The sequence below is a fragment of the Suricata suricatta genome, chromosome 9, assembly GCF_006229205.1.
Source record: "Suricata suricatta isolate VVHF042 chromosome 9, meerkat_22Aug2017_6uvM2_HiC, whole genome shotgun sequence".
Lineage (NCBI taxonomy): Eukaryota > Metazoa > Chordata > Mammalia > Carnivora > Herpestidae > Suricata > Suricata suricatta.
In genome coordinates, this window is record NC_043708.1 from 30722819 (window position 1) to 30739231 (window position 16413).

The 16413-nt window shown below is 40.8% G+C and overlaps 2 protein-coding genes across 3 annotated transcripts in view; one reads left to right on the plus strand and one right to left on the minus strand.

Annotated features, from left to right (window-relative positions):
• The window catches only part of SLC39A9 (solute carrier family 39 member 9), a 48031-nt gene extending 44477 nt beyond the window's left edge, over nucleotides 1-3554 (minus strand). For both annotated transcript variants that reach the window (XR_003913018.1, XM_029950914.1), the window contains exon 1: nucleotides 2794-3554. Coding sequence is in view for 1 of the 2 variants with exons in the window: in XM_029950914.1 (XP_029806774.1) it covers nucleotides 2794-2889 (96 nt within the window). In the remaining variant the exon portion in view is untranslated. The remainder of the gene's footprint in view (nucleotides 1-2793) is intronic.
• Nucleotides 3555-3917: 363 nt separating this feature from the next.
• ERH (ERH mRNA splicing and mitosis factor) overlaps nucleotides 3918-16413 on the plus strand; it is a 15504-nt gene continuing 3008 nt past the window's right edge. Inside the window, exons 1-3 of the mRNA XM_029952511.1 lie at nucleotides 3918-4013; nucleotides 8648-8735; nucleotides 13622-13742. Coding sequence (XP_029808371.1) covers nucleotides 4011-4013; nucleotides 8648-8735; nucleotides 13622-13742 — 212 coding nt within the window. The 5' untranslated portion in view covers nucleotides 3918-4010. The remainder of the gene's footprint in view (nucleotides 4014-8647; nucleotides 8736-13621; nucleotides 13743-16413) is intronic.

The window sequence follows — 16413 nt, forward strand, 5'->3', positions numbered from 1 at the left end:
TCTCTCTCTCTCTCTCTCTCTCTCTCTGCTTCCTCCTATTCACACTGTCTTTCTCTCTCTCTCAAAAACAAACATTGAAAAAAAGAAGAATCAGAGATTTTCCTTTTCTTTGTTTTAGAAATCATTTAGGCATAAAGGAAGAAAGAAAGAAGAAGCATCAAGAAGGTTGGTTTGGGGGCAAGGAATGCTGAAGTGACAGAGAGATCAGATCACTGTCACAGAAACCTGGATGGTCAGACATAGCAATAGGTACCATTGCTGCAGCAATTTTCAGGTTACTTAATTTTAACTCATTTCTAAATACTAATCTTGCCATAACTAATGGTTTTCTAAACTTTCACTCCTGTCTGAAAAATTCTGAGGGGAAAAGAAAGTATTGAGGGACGCCTGGGTGGCTCAGTCGGTTAAGCGTCCAACTTCATCTCAGGTCATGATCTCACCATTTGTGGGTTCAAGCCTCACATCGGGCTCTGTGCTGACAACTCAGAGCCTAGTGCCTGCTTTGGATTCTGTGTCTCACTTTCTCTCCACCCCTCCCCTGCTCACGCTCTGTCTCCCTCTCTCTTTCTCAAAAATAAATAAACATTAAAAAAATTTTTAGAGAAAATATTGAATAACAAAGCAGTAGCTAGATTAAAAACACGAATAAAAAGCCTATCTTTTCATATAGATGAAAGTGAACTGTAAAATAAGTTAGATTTATTGGTCTTTTTATTTATAATAATGCTAGTCTCTAAGAAAAGCCAGATTTCCTTAAAAAGTAAAGTGTTTTAAGGGCTCCCGGTTAGCTTAGTTTGTTAGGTATCTGACTCTTGATTTTGGCTCAGGTCATGATTTCATGGTTCATGGTTTGAGCCCCCACATCTGACTCTGCACTGGCAGCATGGAGCCTGCTTAGGATTCTCTCTCTACCTCTGTCTCTGCCCCTCCCCTGCTCCTGCTGTCTGGCTTTCTCAAAATAAATAAATAAATAAATAAACTTAAAAAAAGTTATCTCGCCAGTATAGAAGCTTGGGGGGCTGTTTTCTCAAGATAGAAACTGCTTCCCAGCCCCCATGAATGAAGTTTATTTTTTACAAATTTATCATCTCACTAGTTTCATGATACATCAATATATATTAATCTGTCTAGAAAAACGCTTAATTTCTAGAAGATAGAAAACATCATTTGAATTCTAACACGTGTAAAAACATCAGTTTTTACTTATAACTTCTAAGTTATTTATAACCTTCATTTTATTCTAATATCTCAAAATGGACCATACCTGCTGTAATAATACAAGAATATCATGAAGGTGATTTATAGCATTTTAAGGCCTACAGCTGGAAAAGACCACTTGACCATCAATTTAGACAGCCATAAATGACGTTATACTGATTATCTTTATTAATGGCTTGGTTAATTACCACACATGTACACATTTCTTTATAGTGAAAAAGAAGATAGCAGATCGCATGTTGCAAAAATCACTCAAGACAGTTCAAGAAAATATTGCAACTGGCAAAGTTCTCAGTATTTCATAGAAAAAAGTTTTACCGATTTCTTATTTGAATACATTATAATTTTTGATAAATGCTACCTCAGTAAATTTGTCAATATCTAAGCCAACTTAAATCTCACAAATGCTGGCCCTGATAAGGTCAGTTCAATTCTAATGCAGTAAGAAGATAATATGGTTCAAGTCAGAATAAAGCAGGTTTACGAAGTACTGGACAGCAGGTGGCCCACACGAGTGAAGCAGGCTTCACAGCCAAGGAAGACGGTGACAATGTACTACTGCTCAGCTCTAGCTTTTCCCTTGAGGGAAAAGACAAAAACCAATAACAATAATGAAGCTAAATACTGTGCTAACCTAACAAAGTAAGTCTGTGGGCTAGGTTAGGTGTGGTACCGCGATCAGTTTGCTTTCTCATGAAGCTCTCTCAGGACTGATGGTGACACTGGGCCTATTTTACTGCTGAACCCCAAGATACTCATGAAATCCTGTTCCCTCCAAATGTAATGGTTTTCTTCCCCCCAAATGTCTGAACACATGTGGTGAGGTCTTTATGAGGAACTTATCTGCACTATTACTGAACAACGCTTTCACCTTTCTTCCCCAGTTTGTTCAAACAGTGACAAATGTACAAATTAACCCAAATGTCAAACCATATTAACAAAAATTTCATTTCTAAGCAAAGATCTGAAACAACTTCGAATATCCACTTTGATGCTCTCTTTCTTTAAAAGGAAATGTGAATTAAGAACAATCTAGTTCTATTCTCTTCGTTCATTAGAATGAACTCATTTTTGTATTAACAAAAAACGTATTCAAAAAAACCAGAAAACTTTTTGGATTCTAATCCAACAAAATTAACTCTCCCTCCCCAAAACACTTCGTTTTCTCAAAAAGAGAAAAGTATATTGATTTCAATGCATATAGACCAATAATACTCTCATTTATATTCCTTGATAGCAATCTGGAAACGTGATTCCTTGGAACCTCTGGGAATCAAAATGTTATAGTACCGCTTTCCAGGAAAACACACAGAACCCTAAATTTTGTATGCAATTTCGCAAGGTTCAGAGTACCCCAGGATCTTCGGTGGATCCACCCACCCCAACTTAAGGACTCTAGTGCTTAAAATGAGGTTCGTTTCTATTACATAATATTATGCATCTTTTAAAAAAGATCGTCTTTCCTAGTAAGATCTTCAGCTCTGAGCTTCATTGAGAAAAACTGCTTCACTTTACAATTGTCAGTACTTCCTAGCAGCCATCCTGACAGCTGACAGAAAATTGAGAATGTCTTACCTCAGAGAAATTAACAGCCAAGGGAACGATTCCAGCCACGTAACATCCCACCAACATAGCCAAAGACAGCAGACTAATGGAGATGAAATCATCCATTCTGTCCTCCTTTATTTACCCACCGCCACCAGACTGCAAATTTTCAGAGGCTTCAAAGGGCGGTTAGGTTCTTAAACGCGTGTGGTAATTCCAAGACAAGTGGACTTTCCAGTTCCTTCGTCCTCCCCACCAGCAGATGTGTTCAGGAAACCCCGTTCTCTGGAACGCACCTGAAAATGGCCCTTTTTGCTGATATTAGCACCAGAAAGAACTTTCAGCAATCTCAGGTCCCGACCCCTGTGTTTTCAGATGCCAGTCACTGGATTCCTTAGGGTTAACAATGAAAGGTACGCAAAGAGCGATTTCTTCAATCGTCGGAATGGTGGCACAACGGACCCAGCTCCCTCCACAGCGTCCCAGGTGGCAGCAGGAAAAGGAGGAAAACCCAAGTAAACTTGTTCGTTCTCCCGGCTCCCCTACCTCCTGGGGGCAGTTCTCGCCGGGCTGGGACCAGCCCACCAGTCCCGGCAAACTCTCCTTCGTGTCTAGAATGGGGAAAGAGTCCTGCAGGTCTCTAACGATGGGCTTAGGGGTTCAGCAGCGAAGCTGATACAAAGCTGTCTCTGCCCTATATCCGCTACTGCCCATATTACTCCACTCCGCTGGGCCTTTCCCCAGACCCACCAATACTACTGCTGCCATGGCCGCCAAGTGGCACCTCTTCATTACATCCACTTCCGGATTGCTTCACCGCCCCTCCTTTAAAGAGTACTTCCGTGTTATAACCGACCTATGGCCCGGGAGTTTTATCCCGCCGCCATTTTTGAGTAGGGCTGCTGAACGCTATCTGGTGTCACAGTCTATATCGGTGATCGTTCTAGGCGCCTGCCCAAATATAGAGGACAGAGGACAGCGTCTTGAAAAGAAATGATTATCTTTCAAGTTCTGCAGCAATTCTTTGTGCATTTCATCGCCCTTATCCAAAATGGCGGAGACAGAGTCAGTATCCATTCTAGCTGCCGGAAATGTGTGCGCCTCTATGGTCCCAAATGCTCTTTCGCGGTGCGTTTCTGACGATTTCCGGCGGCCTCTCTCGCGGGGATTGGCTGTTGGCGGCGTTGCGGCTAAGCTCGTGTGCAGCTTCGGTGTCGGCAGCGGCTGTAGCGGGAGAGTTTGGCGCGATGGTGAGAAAGGCCTCAGCGGCTTTCCCGATCCCCCGGCCTCTGGGGCGAGCCCGGTTCTGTACATCTTGCCCCATCCAGAGCGAGCGAGCAGCTCCGCGGCCCTCCTGGTTGCGGCTCGACCTTTCCCCTTCCCGCCGCCCAGAGGCAGGGCCGGGCCCTAGGCCCCTGAGCCCGGGTCCGCCCTGCGTTTGCGCGCCCGCCTGTAGGCTCCGCCAGGCATGCAGTGCGGAGGATGCACATTCTCCCAGTTGCCTGGCAGAGGCAGGCGTGGGGATGCTGCGCTTTCCCACCGGCCTCTCTGGCCGAGAGTAGGAACAATGGCCGAGGGATGTATGACAAACTCGTTCCCAAAGCTGACAGATGCGGTGTACTGCCCCAGCATGTGGTCCGGGTGGCGTCGTCTTTGCTTTGTAGTGTGCTTCTCAACTATTCCCTTTTGTTTTCCTGTGCTCCGTCTTTAAGCACACATGTAACGTGTCTTCCTCTTTTTCAAGATTCCAGATGCACGATTTGGCGTTTCTCCCAAGCCCTCAGTCCTATTCTTACTCATAATCTCTTAGGACTGAAGGCTGAAAAGATAAGTTCAGCTGAGGGTCCAGGTGCCTTAGAACCAATTTAATCGGGGTGGTAGTGGAGTAAGTGGGTAATTTTTTATTTTATTCCACCAAAAAGGAGGTCCTCACCGGGATTATGAGGCATCCTGGTTACTTCCACACTTCAGCTTGGGTTACTGTTAACAAGTTATACAGCTGTCGTTAAACAGCCTTTCTAAATTGAGATATTTTAGTGTTTGACTCCACCTAGTCTTCCAGAGAGACTAGGAATTAGAGAAGACGGGGTTTCCAGTTCTTGTTTTGTCATACTTGCAATGTGACCTTGGACAGATCGTTTACTCTGAGTTTTCTTCTTTCTGTGCCTTTTTAAGTCACTATTTGGAATTGTGTTCAAATACTTAGATTAAAATCTGAGATGGGGCGCCTGGGTGGCTCAGTCGGTTAAGCCTCCGGCTTTGGCTCAGGTCAGATCTCACGTTTGTGGGTTCGAACCCTGCGTCAGGCTCTGTGCTGACAGCTAGCTCAGAGCCTGGAGCCTGCTTCCAGTTCTGTGTCTCCTTCTCTCTCTGCCCCTCCTGCTCTCATGCTCTGTCTCTCCCTGTATCAAAAATAAATAAAACATTTAAAAAAAATCTGAGAAAGTAACAGCGGTTAATATATCAACAACCCATTCTTTGTTGGGCAAATATCAGTGATAATTCTTTATCAGTCCCAAATAGCATTAAAAATTAGTATTTGTATGTAAAGCAAACAATTATTGGTTCAATAATCTTAAATACTTTTGCCTTATTAAAGATACAAGTTCCAGGTTTGGATTGGGGGGGTAGTTTGGGAGAAGCATTTGAAGCTGATGAGCAAATCGTATGTATTGTAATATTTCTGTAGCAGGAGAATGATTCTTAAGAGTTCATGTGTGTGAGACTTTTAGAAAATTAATGAGGCCAGGGGGCACCTGGGTGGCTCAGTTGGTTAAGCATCCAACTTTGGCTCGGGTCATGATCTCACAGTTAGTTGGAGCCCCACATTGGGCTCCCTGCTGTCAGCACAGAGCCTGCTTTGGATCCTCTGTCCCCCTTTCTCTCTGCCTCTCCCCTGCACACATTATCTCTCAAAAATGAATAAACATTTTAAAAATTAATAAGGCCAGGTTAACTGTTCATTAAAGTGATTCACTTGTGCTTGGTAATTAAAGATTTTATTAAGGTAATTCTGCATAACTTTTCCTGATTTAGATTTTATAATCTTATTTTTTTACTGTGGCAAGTTTGAATATATATATATAATTTTATAATTTGTGTGATTATATTTTGCATATATATCTATCTTTGTTTTTTAAGAAAACAAAAGGTCTTCAAAATTAGCTCCAGTAAAAAGAAAGTGACCAAAATTGATTTGGGAAGTTTTATGATCTTGAACTATTAACAGGAAAGCACTGCCACTTAAAAATAATTCTCATTTTGCCTTTTTTTTTTTTTTAAAGAGGGCACGAGCAGGGGAGAGGGGCAGAGGGAGAGAGAATCTTAAGCAGGCCCGACGCTCAGCACAGAGCCAGACATGGGGCTCGATCCCACGACCCTGGGATCATGACCTGAGCCAAAATCAGGAGTTGGACACTCAACCGACTAAGCTACCCAGGCGCCCCACATAATACCCGTTTTGACTACACCTTTGTAAACTTACTGTTTTGTTCTTAGTAGTTTTTAATCCTCATCTCTGGGTAGTAAGTGTTGAAAACAGTGAGCTTTGTCAGAGGTTCATTTTAAGACTAGATGTAAAAAGAACATACCAAATAGCCATTTCCATATTTTTATTCTCTTAAGTAAATTAGTCACTTAATTTGCCTTAGAATAAGAACAAAAGTAATATACTGGCCACTAGTATGGCTAATGTACAGAGCAAGTACTTCTGCAGAAATGCTAGTGTGGTTTCTATAAAATTAATTTCTTCTTAACATATAACCCATTGAAACTACTTGTTTGAGTAGGTGGCTTACAAAAACTTGTGTAACAAATAATCTAATAAAATGCCTTCTCTGGTTCTTAACCTTGACTGTTAAGGTCATTATAAGTAAGAATTACCCTTCATTTCTTGTCACCAAGTTCTATTTTTGTCTCAAATCCTCTCAAACTTTTCATCAGAAAGAGTTAATTCTTTTTTTTTTTTAATGTTTTATTTATTTTTGATAGAGCATGAGAGGGGGGGGTCAGAGAGAGAAGGAAACACAGAATCAGAAACAGGCTCCAGGGTCTGAGCTAGCTGGCAGCACAGAGCCTGACACGGGGCTCAAACCCACTAAAGTGAGATCTGACCTGAGCCGAAGTTGGAGGCTTAGCCGACTGAGCCATCCAGGCGCCCCAAGAATGAGTTAATTCTTGATGAGGGAAGAGTATGAGGAATTCCTTTGCCTTTTTTTTTTTTTTTTAAGTTTTCTTACTTATTTTGGGAGAGAGAGCCAATAGGGGGAGGCAGAGGATCTGAAGCAACGCAGAGCTTGATGCAGGGCTTGAACTCATGAAGCATGAGATCATGACCTGAGCTGCTGAGCCACCCAGACATCCCTCCCCCCCTTTGCTTTTTTTTTCCTTCTCTTCTCTTTCTTTTTAAATGTTTATTTATTTATTTTGAGAGACCTCATGTGTGTGCAGGTACAGGGGGAGGGCAGAGAGAATCCCCAGCAGGCTCTGCACTGTCAGCCGGGAGCCCCACTTGACTTGAGGCTTCATCTCACCAACCGTGAGGTCTTGGCCTGATCCAAAATCAGGAGCCCGACGCTTAACTGAGCCGCCCAGGCACTCCCCACCTTTGCTACATAAAGGACTGTTCAGACTACTTTTTTTTTTTTTTTTTTTTTTTGGGTGCCCACTCAGAATCTCTAGGCCTCCACTATTTCAGTCTTTGAGAGAAAGAGAGCGCAAGTGGGGAGGGGCAGAGACAGAGGGAGAATCCAGAACAGGCTCCAGGCTCCTAGCTGTAGGTGGGTCTTAAACTTATAAACCCTGAGATCATTACCTGAGCCACCCATGCGCCCCTTGACTCTTCCAGTCTTGATGGTTAAAAATTATCATTTCAAAACAGTTTGGGGGCCTGTCATAAAGGATTTTTTTGACCCCCAAATAATAGTACAGACAAAGAGAAGATTATCATGGTTTTGCCCAGGAGGGGGCAGGGGGTCCCAGTACTATGGGTATTTAGTGGGAATAGGCCAGGGGTGCTGCTGAGCGGCTTGCAGTGCACAGGACCACCTCTACAAGGAGGACCCTTCCAGCCTGAACCGTGAGAGTGCAGACACTGAAATAGGCCCCCTAATAAAAACATGCCCCCCAATGAGCATGAAGTGGAAGCTGTTAAGTCTATTTGCTGTTCTTCGGGCGTATTCACATTTGTCACAGTGTGATCATCTATATGATTTTGAGATAACATAGTCTCTTAAGGTGAGTCACCTACTGGGTGAACAGTTCGCTGGTTTTTCTAGGGTAATGTATGTATTAATTTTATACTGCCAGTTTATCTTCTGCCTTCACGTTGGAGTCTAAGCCCTGGATAGGATGTTACTCCACTATTGTGCTAAGATTGGAAAAAGAAGGTAGATTGATATAGTGCTTGCAATCACTAATAGTATTTCCCTTTTTCTCTCCTTTTATCAGCCCACATCTGATTTTTTCCTAAGGGACTTAAGAGGGCTAGAGATTGAGAGTGACCAGTGGAGATAGAAAACCTAAGTGGGTTTATGATCTGGTTGGGAAGAAAGATAGGAAAGAAAAAAACAGTACAGGGCAGCTTACGCTGAATGCCTACGGGTAGTAAGTATAACAGGATTTCAAGAAGGCGCCATGAGGACTGGGAGACTGAAGAGACCTCACAGAGAAGCTGTCAGTCCATCTTCGGCGCCGTGCTGGCATTAAGGCAGAAATGTAGGACGTGCACCATAATTAACACTGAATAAGTGGTTTTTTAAAATTTTATTAATAGTGTTTTAATAACCATTGATCATTTGTGTCATGACTGGGGGTTTTATATCATGCTATGAATTTCTCAAATATGAGTTAGAAACTTACGTTGAAATCACTCTTCCCCCTGTAGTCTCACACCATTTTGCTGGTACAGCCTACCAAGAGGCCAGAGGGCAGAACTTACGCTGACTATGAATCTGTGAATGAGTGCATGGAAGGTGAGTTTAAATGCTAATCAAGGGTTTGCTTGTTTTCTCCTGAGATTCACTAGTAGACCATATCTCATTTAGGAAGTGGGCTTGTTTTTCCTCCAGATTTCTTGAGTTATTAATTTGAACAGAAAAGGAAGATATTCAGGACCATATTTGTTGAAAATTGAAACACTAATGATATATATTGTCTTTCTGCTGCAAATGTTACTTTACTTTTTTTTTTTATCCAGCTCTGGATGACAAGAATGACTTTCTGAAGCCTCACATTTTTATGTTGATGTTCTGTTATTTGTTATGTTATGTAAATATCTTACAGGGATTTTCTATGGACTCTGGTTAAACTCCAGCACTATCGAGGTGTTAAGGCAGGCCTTCGGGATGCCTTCAGAACCTATTAGTCTGCCGCTTGAACAGATAAACATTAAAAGCTGCTGAGGTTTGGTTACAGTCCATCAGTGTGTTAGAAAATAAAAATTAGCCCAGAGAATAAAGGCAAGTAGAACCAAATAAGTATAATGTATTGTGCATTTGATAAACTGACAGCACCCTGAAGGGGGATGGTGTTTCTTTACTCCATAAACAGTTAGGTGAGAACCCACAGATCGGATTGTCACAAATTGGATTCATCCTTCTATTTAATCATTACATCAAGTAAACCATGTGTGCATGTTCTGCGCCCTTTCTCAAATTGTCCATCTTCAGTTCTTCCTATAAAGATTTTATATTCACTATTTTTGCTGCTAGGCATGTCCCCTAATATGTCGATTATCCAGAGCTAACTGGGTTAGACTTAAAATCTGTCCATTTAAAGCCAACAGTGAGTAGATGTGGAGGCAAAGCTACTGGTGATAAATAGAGACAGCTTCTAGATAGTTGGCACCATGCCTTTCTGATTGCAGATTCTCTTCATTTTAAAAGAAGAGCAGTCTCTTGTTCTTCCATGTCTTTAAGACCCTTTCTCTTCTGACCACGGTAGACTTTGTGCACATGCTACCTTAGCATGTTATTGCTCTACCTGCTGTTATCATGCTTGGTCTTTGATTCTGTAGTACTCTGCCAACCTTTGCTGATTTTAGTGAAGCCTGATTAAAAAAAAATTTTTTTTTAATGTTTATTTAATTTTGAGAGAGAGTGACAGAGCAGGAGTGGGTGGCAGAGAGAGAGAGAGAGAGAGAGAGAGAGAAACACAGAATCTGAAGCAGGCTCCAGGCTCTGAGCTGTCTGCACAGAGCCTGATGTGGGGCTCAAACCCACGAACTCTGAGATCATGACCTGAGCTGAAGTTGGCCACTTAACTGACTGAGCTACCCAGGTGCCCCTGATCTTTTTTTTTAATACACTTCATTTTTATGTATTTTTAATATATTTTTTCAATGTTTATTTTTGAGAGAGAGAGTGCAAGCAGTGGAGGGGCAGAGAGAGAGGGAGACACAGAGTCTGAAGCAGGCTCTAGTCTCTGAGCTGTCAGCACAGAGCCTGACATGAGGCTTGAACCCATGAACCGCGAGATCATGAGCTGAGCCAAAGTCAGAGGCTTAACCAGCTGAGCCACCCAGGCGCCCCAAGGTCTATTCTTGATGTTGTACTGCTGTGGCTCTTACTAAAGGCTAACGTCATATATCCATCATTACAGTGTCATACAGAACCGTTTTCACTTCCCTGAGTCCCCCTGCTCCTCCCCACCTCACCCTTTGCACTAATTAGTAGATTTAATTTTTTTTAGAGTAGTTGTAGGTTTACAGGAAAATGGATTTGAAAGTACAGAGAATTCTAGCACACGGCTTCTTCCCTCCCTGTTTCATCTCTCATTTACATCCTGTATTAGTGTGATAAAATTGTAGAACTAATACTGCTATGTTATTATTGACTAAAGGCCCTATTTTCCATTACTGTTCAGTCTTTGCTTTGGACATTTTATGGGTTTTGGCTCATGTATAATGACATGTACCTACTGTTTACTGTCCTAAAAATCTCCAGTGCTTCATCTTTTTCTCCTCCTGACCCCCTAGCAACCACTGATCTTTTTAAGGTCTCTGTAGTTTCGCCTTTTCCAAAATGTTCTATAGTTGAAATTGTACAGTATATAGCTTTTTCAGACTGGTTCTTTCAAAAAACAATGACTTTTAAGGTTCTTCCATATGTTTTCATGGCCTGGTAGCCTATTTTTTTTTATTGCTGAATAATCCCTTGTTTGGATATACCAGTTTAGTTATCCATTTACCTAGGGAAGGGCATCAGATTGCTCCCAGGTATTGGCAGTTAAACGTGGGTAAGAGATCTAAACAGACATCTTACCAAGGAAGATATACAAATGGCAAATAAGCACTATGAAAAGATACTCAACATCATGTCATTAGAAAACTACAAATTAAAACAAGGCATATCGCTATATATCTATGAGAATGACAAATCCCCAAACACTGACAACACCAAATGCTATGAAGGACATGAGCAACAGGAATTTTCATTCATTGCTGGTGAGAATGCGAAATGGTAAAGCCACATCTGAAGACCCTACATCAGCCTCTCACAAAACTAAACACAGTATATGATCTGATAATCACATTCCTCAGTATTTACCTAAAGGGCTTGAAAATGTAAGCTACACAGAAACCAGCACGAGTGTTTGCAACAGCTTTATCATAACTGAGAACTCACTGCTTTATTCAGAGTCATGAAGATTTGTGCCTGTAATTTCTTCCAAGTGTGTTATAGTTTGGGCTCTTACATTTAGGTCTCTGAGCCTTTTTGAATATTTGTACATAGTGTGAAGTCTGGGCTCAACTTTATTCTTTTGCATGTGACTATCCACTTGTACTCGCACCATTAGTTGAAAAGACTATTGTTTCTTCATCGAGTTGTCTTTGTGTCCTAGTCAAAATGCAATTGATCATAAATGTGAGAGTTTATTTGTGGACCTTCTTTTCTATTCCGTTGATCTGTATGCCTATACATAAGCAATACCACGCTGTCTTTATTACTGTAGTTTCATAGTAAGTTTTGGAATTGGTAAGTGTGAGTCTTCCAATTTTGTTATTTTTCAAGATCATTTGGGTTATCCTGGTGTCTTGTATTCCATGTCAAAAGTTAGGGTCAGTTTGTCAATTTCAGCTAAAGTAAGCTTGGTTTCGATAGGGATTGCATTGAATTTATAGTCATTTTGGGGACATTACCATCATATCAAGTCTTCTGATCCATGAACATAAGATCTTCCATTTATTTAAATCCTTACTGTGAGTGACATTTTGAGTTTTCAGTGTATGTCCTCTGCTTTTTTAAGTTAACATTTATTCCTAAGAATTTTACTTTTTGATGCTGTTTTCTTAAGTTCCTGGAGCTGTTTTCTTAATTTCATTTTCAAATTATTTATTGTTAGGGTACAGAAATACAGTTTAATTTTATATATTAATCTTCTATCTTGCAATTTTGCTGCACTCATTTATTGTTAGTTCTAATTATTGTCTGTGTGTGTGTGCGTGGTTTCCTTAGAATGCTCTATGTATAAGGTCACGTCATCTGTAAAGAGAGATAGTTGCCCCTTTTTTCCCCAATCTGAATTCCTGCTATTTCTTTTTCTTGTCAAATCACTTTGGCTAGAATCTCTAATACGTTGTTGAATACAGATGACAGGAATGGGTACTCTAGTGTTCTTCCTAATCTGGGTGGGAAGGCATCCAGTCTTTCACCAGTAAGTATGATGGTGGAAGTGGGCCAGTGCCGTTTTAAGATAAATGGTGAATTTATTTCTCTGTTTATTTCCTTTGCACATGATCTTTCCGTTCAATAACTCATGAGTAATCTTCTTTGATCACTGTGGTGTACCAGTACTAATTCAGATAGCTTTTCGTAGATCTGTACTTTGTGTTGGAGGATTTATGATGTCTAGAGGTACATGAAAGACCCGAGTGTACAGGATAAGACATGTTTTCCCAGATGACATTTATTCTCTTGTTCATTCATCATAGTAGTCCTGAAGTATTTGATAATGGGAATGGACTGAAAAGGTGTCCATCTTATGGGAACAAGAGAGGAGTTTGTCACTGAGAAATTAAAAGAGCTCTTTAGATAATTATTTTAATGTGCACCTACTATCAGTGATTTTTTTAATCTTTTTATTACTTATATTTGAGTATATGCTTATTATATATGTTAAGACTTTGCATTATTTCACATAATTTTCACAGTAGCTCTATGGAAAATGTCATCTCCATTTGACAGGTAGGGTTCTGGGGATAGAGTTGTTAACAAAGGACAGAGCTAGAATTCAAGCCTCTGAATCCTGAGTCTAGTTTCCTTTTTCTTTTCTTTTGATTTTTTTTGTTTGTTTTTTTTTGTTTTTAAGTGTACTTTGAGAGGGAGAGAGAATGTGCGAGCAGGGGAGGGACAGAGAAAGAGACCGCATGGAGCCCGAATAAGGGCTCTTTCTCATAAACCTGTGGGATCATGACCTGAGCCAAGATCAAAGCGTTTTCAAGAGTCAGACGCTTAACTGATGGAGCCACCCCCGTCCCCAAGTCCAGGTTCTTAAGTAAAGTACTTTGAGAATAATCTCTTCCTTGGTACCAGTTTTGTTCTTGTTCTTGCTTTGTATCAAAATTTGAAAGCAGACCCACAATGTCATCACTTGTTTGAATTTTCTGTGACAAGTCTTTAAAGTTCTTTTAGATCTAGTTGCTTGACGTAATCATTTTATTGTTAAGGCATAAAATACTTAACAATTTGGCGAATTTATGAAATTGAAAGAAATCCACTAGTGACAAGAATTAAAAGTGGCCACCTTACTGTCCTTTTCCCAGCCCAACTATATAAAAGTAAAATATGGTGTTGCTATGTATTTGCTACTCCTACCTAATGTTTATACAATTCTAAGATCTTGGTTTTCCTCCTCTCAGGCGTTTGTAAAATGTATGAAGAACATCTGAAGAGAATGAATCCCAACAGCCCCTCTATCACATATGATATCAGTCAGTTGTTTGATTTTATCGATGATCTGGCGGACCTCAGCTGCCTTGTGTAAGTATCAGCCACCATATCTCTTACGTTGCGTTTTTCTGTTGTTTATCCATTTGTTTGATTTATGGTATTGGGAGCACACTCTGACGCTGATCTCTGCATTTTGACTACTGTGTAGTAATATTTCATCTGCATGTGGCTTGTAAGTTAAGTTGGTATCATAAAGCTAATGGCACAGGAAAAGCTTAATAATTTTGCTCATTGGTGGCAGTTAGTATGCAGAGAGAATGCTAGCTAAGAAGTTCAAAGTCCTGATCCTTTGTTTCTTAAACCAAATGGTCTTTTTTTAGTTTTTTTTCCCTTAAAGTCTTTGTCCTAAGGCAGTTGGCTTTGGATTAAAATTAAGATGATGCTGTTTTCATGACAAAGGAAAATGAGAGTACCTTATAATCTTCAGTCATCGGGTGCTTGAATATTTATTACATGACAGATACTGTGCTAGAAGTAGATACGTTTTTGAGAGATATATAGGTCTTATTCATGGGGACTTCCTAGGATTCCTGGATTACCACTGGGGCCAGGCCAGGACTTGCTGTCTCACCAAAGAGTCCTGTGGAAAATTTGCATTTCCCTGGAACATTTGAGTTTTATTTCCTCCCTCAAAACAGTCCAGTGATTCAGGTCTGGTCTTTAACGAAATGTATTACTAAGAACGTTTTATTGTAACTATATCAGTATAAAAAGCTCCTATATGAGACCAGCAGGGCTGTAGGTATTCTGTGTTAGTTTATAATATCTATAGTGATTTTGCTTATAGTAGGACATAGAGAAAAAGCGACACATAATCATTTAACAAATGTTGGTGAGCGCTGACTAGATACCGTGCGTGTTCTAGGCCCTGGGAACTGAGCAGTTAATAGAGGTTGAAAGAACACCTGTGAAGCTACAGGGCCGCAGGGGGGAGAGGGAGAGCGCAGGAGCTGAGATTGCAGGGGCAGGAGGGTGGTGATATCCTAGGAGCCAGTTTGAAAGTATTTTTATATTACTAACAGGTCAAATTAATGAGGACTGAGAATCGGCCCCTGGTGGGAGTCTTTGATGACTTCCAAAGCAGTTTTGGAAGAGAGACAGGAGTGAAATCTTCATGGATTTCAGGGAGTTTAAGGGAATGAGAAGAGAAGCATGAAAGGTAGCCAACACATATAACTTTTTCGAAGAATTTAGCTTGATAGGAAAGCAAAGAGGATTATAGCTGGGAAGAAATTTTTAAATTTTGTTCTTTTAAAGGTGGGAGAAGTAATGGTAAGTTTGCAGGCGGTTGGGATCTAGGAGAGAGGGAGAAATGGATGGCTTTGGGTATGATACTGGGCGTGTCATTGACTAGAGGAGCAAGGCAGGCTGATGTGAAGAGTGTGGGGAGCTGACTTTGGTTGTGTCTGTTCTCTCAGGGAAATGGGAAGGGCGCCATTGGAAATTAAGGACGAGGGAGAAGGTGTTGGAGGTTTGTGGAAAAAGGTGCAAAATAATCTAGGAGGATGAAGGGGTTAGGGAAATGGGTGACTTCTGAGGTACCTGATGATGAATTTAGGATGAAATTATTAGTCATTTTGAAGTTGGGGTTTTTTCCTGGTCACTCTTAGCCTGGGTGGATTACAGGCGAGTCTCTAGAGTAGAGACTTTGCAGAGATTTTGCTGTAAGTTTAGGGTGTGTGTAAGGAAATAGCATGTAAGAGACTGGGTGACTGAAACGCAAGTGGGGGGTGGGGTAGGGTGGAGACAGAGGTAGGATCTACTAAAGGTCCCATGGGGTCACAGAGTTGTTGCAGTTGGGGTATTGGGAAGTAGTACATGAATGAGATGCTTGAGTTTGGGAGATTGAAGGTACTGGGAAGCTGTCTGGCCAAGGAAGGGTATGAGATGAGACCCCTGGAAGAGAGGAGTTCAGGGAACTAAGAGGCCCAGTTGTTGGCAGAATCATCTCCTAGATGAAATCACTGATAATGTATATATTTACTTTGTAGATTTAATCCGAGACCAGAGAGGTTTGTATGTGTCACTGCTGTTTCCCCAGTGCCTAGAATAGTATTTGTCACATAGTCGATACTGAGTAAATATTGGTTGTACAAATGCATGTCACCCATATAATATGATTTGAGGTGTAGCTTTTTAAAATTATTGGTAATCTTCCTTTTCTCCTGTTTACATTTACAGAGCTATCTTTGGAATTGATAGAATGGTCTAAATAAAAGTGAAAGAATCTAATGTGACTTCTCTCGTGCTGAACTTGTATTGTCTTACGTTTTGAGAAATCGTAAGGTTTTTATCATATGAAAACACGGTCTTTTTAATACATTTTTGTTCTAGGTATGTCTGTTTTGGGACATTTTCACACTTGAGCTTAAACACTAGATATTTCCATTGGAACTTAATAGGATTTTAATAGAGTTCATATGTGTATCCTCACTTTGTTCTTAAAATGAATTATTGATTTTATTTTAAAAATTAATCACTGTCTTATTTTATAACGATAACTCATTGAAACATCAGGTACCTAATGGTGATGCTTTGTGATGTGGCACACACTCTCAGCAGATGGGGAGTTACTTAAAGCCAAAGCTCATGTTTTACTCACCTCAGGAGGGTGTGGGTAAGAGCTAGCTGGAGTTTCCGGGCCGGACAGAGCCAAGCTTGAACCCTGGCTCTGTCATTTGCTAGTCACCCCCCCCCCCCC